Source organism: Echinococcus granulosus, assembly GCF_000524195.1.
Source record: "Echinococcus granulosus chromosome Unknown EG_S00028, whole genome shotgun sequence".
In the NCBI taxonomy this organism is placed as follows: Eukaryota; Metazoa; Platyhelminthes; class Cestoda; order Cyclophyllidea; family Taeniidae; genus Echinococcus; species Echinococcus granulosus.
Window position 1 is genome coordinate 1 of NW_020170408.1, and position 3157 is coordinate 3157.

Genomic DNA, 3157 nt, shown 5'->3' on the forward strand with positions numbered 1-3157 from the left:
CGTGATTGACGAAGAGACTCCCTAAGCGGGGCAAGGCAGCAAATGGTGAGTGCGATGGGTGAAAGACGAGGATGTGGTGTAGCCAATGAACAAATACACAACACAACAAATGTGATGTCAGTCTTCGCCTGACCTGTGCACCAAGGCGGTGCAGTTGGCCACATCTCGATGGCTGTTGCCACACAACTGCCACACACATAAGTATACACATCTGTCTGCCACGTACAGTGTAAACTTGAGACACAGAAACAAACAAAACACTCATTCAAATGTCGTAATTAAGGGACTGTCCTAATTTTTCAAGAATGTCAGTGCTTAAATAGACTTCACTAGCTTCACAGATCAAAACAGACACAACATCTGAACTTCTAAAGCACGTTAAATAAAAAAAAAACAAGAGATAAAGCGACGCAATATTCACGTTAGTGTTGAAGATGGCTTCATTCCGGGACGATAAAGAACAAGGACAGTCGTGGTGCCACATAGTAAACTAGTCAAATGACGTGACCAAACACAATTCACTACTACCATCTCAGCAACACGCCTTTGCCATCGACTGCAATGAAGGGATGCGAAGATGACAACTACTTGCCAATGCGTGACTTACCCATGCAAATGTTTGAATAGATGAACCCCCAACATGCGAGCAGAATTCTGGTCCACGGATATCCAGAGTTGCGCCTGCAGAGCACCCAACAGACCCGAACTGGGCGAGCCAACACCCTGAACAGCACGAATTCCGATGTAGTAGAGGATGAGGTCCCATCTAAACACTAGTCCACTCGGTCCAACCATTGTCATATAGAGGTAGCTAAAATCACCGGATCTCATCTGCTGCACGACAAAATCCATGCTCTGATTGGTCGTCACATTGGGCGTCAAACTGTTTACTAGAGACAAAAACTAGTTGAAGGAGGCAGCAACCTACCGATGTTCTTGTAGAATATGGGCACGTAGAGATTGACAACTCGAGCAACGACTAAGATGCAAACACATAGAATGATATTCAGCTGCAGGAGGTACCTCGACCTGGGCCAAATGAAGGGAAACAACACTGATGCACGGCGTTTAAACACACCCCAACGACCAGCAGCAAGGGGATCTTGGGTTACGGCATTTTCGTCCAGCAACCCATGATACAGCATGGCATAATTTGGACTTCCGGGTGCCAGAAGGCCAAGTATGAAGACAAGAAGGGTGCACATATACTCAGCAATCCAAACTGCTAGCTCTGCTTTGTCCAAATCACTAAAGAAAAAAGCGTTAAGAGCTGTGAAAAGAAAAGGAAGACGACATTACGTCTCAAGCTTCCACCACCACGAACTACTGCCAATGCACGTTAGTGGAAGGTTAACGAGAACAAAACTAATGGTCCAAAATAATAGCAGCGGAAATCCGTGCCTCATTCCGTAAAGCCTTGGACAAGTGCGTTGGCGTTCAATGATGAGGAGTGACATGGCAATGATCCAAGCAATGGGCATACCAATGGCATACAAAACTGCAAATCCAGATAACTCTTTAAAGTTCATGTAGACGAATGCATGTGCCAGTGTTATGAATATGAGGAGAGCTGAGAAAGTAACTTGCAACCCGAATCCTACTGACCGCGTTCTGTTCTCAGATCGGCGAGAATTGCAACACAGACAAGATACGTAAGTTATTAAAGCAAGAAAAGAAAGACTCAGGGAGAGAGAAGAGGAAAGAGTCCAAAGGAAGCATCGATTCAACCCTCCGTTGTGCCACGGATGGAGAAGAGTCTCATTTGGAGGACAGTACTGCATGACCACGAAACCAAAGAATGCGGGATCGGCGGCCACGCCTAGTCCGCGATTTAACAAGCGAATCAATTGCTACAAACAAAACAAATTTTACAATAGTTTGCTTCAAAATAGCACCAATTTAGAAAACATAGAGTAACAAAGTGCTTTTTAAAAAACAGTCTTCCTGAGAAGTGTTTGTCTACTAAAATTTGAGAGAGTTAAATGATTTGCAGAAAACTGGAACACCTAGTAAGAGCACAGGGATTTTTAAAATGAAAAAATTAAGTGAAACCTTCGTATAAAGCGTACAAAATAACGTACACATTTTAATAATATCCTTATTTATGAATGCATTTAGCTTTAATAGGTTACTTGCCTGTAAAGTAATTTTAGAACTAATTACCTATGTGCAGAATGAAAGAGCTTACGTTAAAAGTACCATCTCTGCAAATAAATGAAACAAACGTTGGGTCTTCTGTCTTTTCCTTGGTTGAAATATAGTCACCTCACAAATATGGGGTCCCTATTCCTCCTTGTAGACGTATCAAACAAGAGTGTCCTACTGGAACATACAACACTCGTTTACAAAATAAGCCAGTCCCAAGTGCATTGACATTCTACAATGGCCTTACTGATGATCGGATGCATGGTCTGGGGAGACTGAAATGTAACAACAATGCGTATCCACTTTGTCGGTTAGTGCCGTCCTGACCCGTAACTGGGTCATTTACCGCATCGTGCATCGCAACATCGCCCACTATGCTAACAAAAAGCACACTCAAATCATTAACTCTAGATGCTAATTTCTCCAACATGTAAGAAGAGGCTCGAACTCAACCGTGCGCACACTTACAACCTGAGGATACTTGAGTGTGCCTTGTAGACCATCATGCAGTTCAGCGAAGTACTAATACTTCCGCTTATGTCTGCCAAAAATGCCTCCGTTGATGTTCTACTTGACACTCACCTTTGCTAACACAACCGCATTAAGCTGAGAACATTTTCTTCATTTACGCCAGATAATACTAATACCTTGACTGACTTACCTCGCCTATTGTTGTTTGCCTGACGGTTTCAACAACACTTCCCCACACCACATATGTTGATAGAGAGAAGCCTTGCATGTGCACATTACTAGCATTAGTGTTTCTACATACGTGTTTTGCTGCAAACCTCATTAAGTGTTGCACACCTAGCAATTATCTCTGCTGTAATATGATAGTGGTTTATCCCTCGGTATTGGTGAAGCGCCACTTTTGGAATTTAAATAAGCCCTTATGTACCTGGCTGAGTGGGCTGGCCTTTTGGACCATGCCAATAGCCCAAACACATTCTCTGAGCTAAAAATATATTCTGCCCGAGTTTTTTGTCTATTTTCAACTTCGGGGAGTCTCGGG

The 3157-nt window shown here is 43.1% G+C and overlaps 1 protein-coding gene across 1 annotated transcript; it reads right to left on the minus strand. All coding sequences in view use genetic code 11, as the record gives it.

Annotated features, from left to right (window-relative positions):
- Positions 1-117: 117 nt before the first annotated feature.
- On the minus strand, positions 118-2648 carry EGR_04435 (ATP-binding cassette sub-family B member 6; the record flags this gene model as incomplete). The annotated part of the gene is made up of 6 exons (XM_024493684.1): positions 118-172; positions 608-890; positions 929-1248; positions 1300-1850; positions 2393-2522; positions 2614-2648. The coding sequence occupies 6 exons, from the start codon at positions 2646-2648 to the stop codon at positions 118-120; spliced, it is 1374 nt and encodes a 457-aa protein (XP_024351798.1).
- Between the last annotated feature and the right edge of the window lie 509 nt (positions 2649-3157).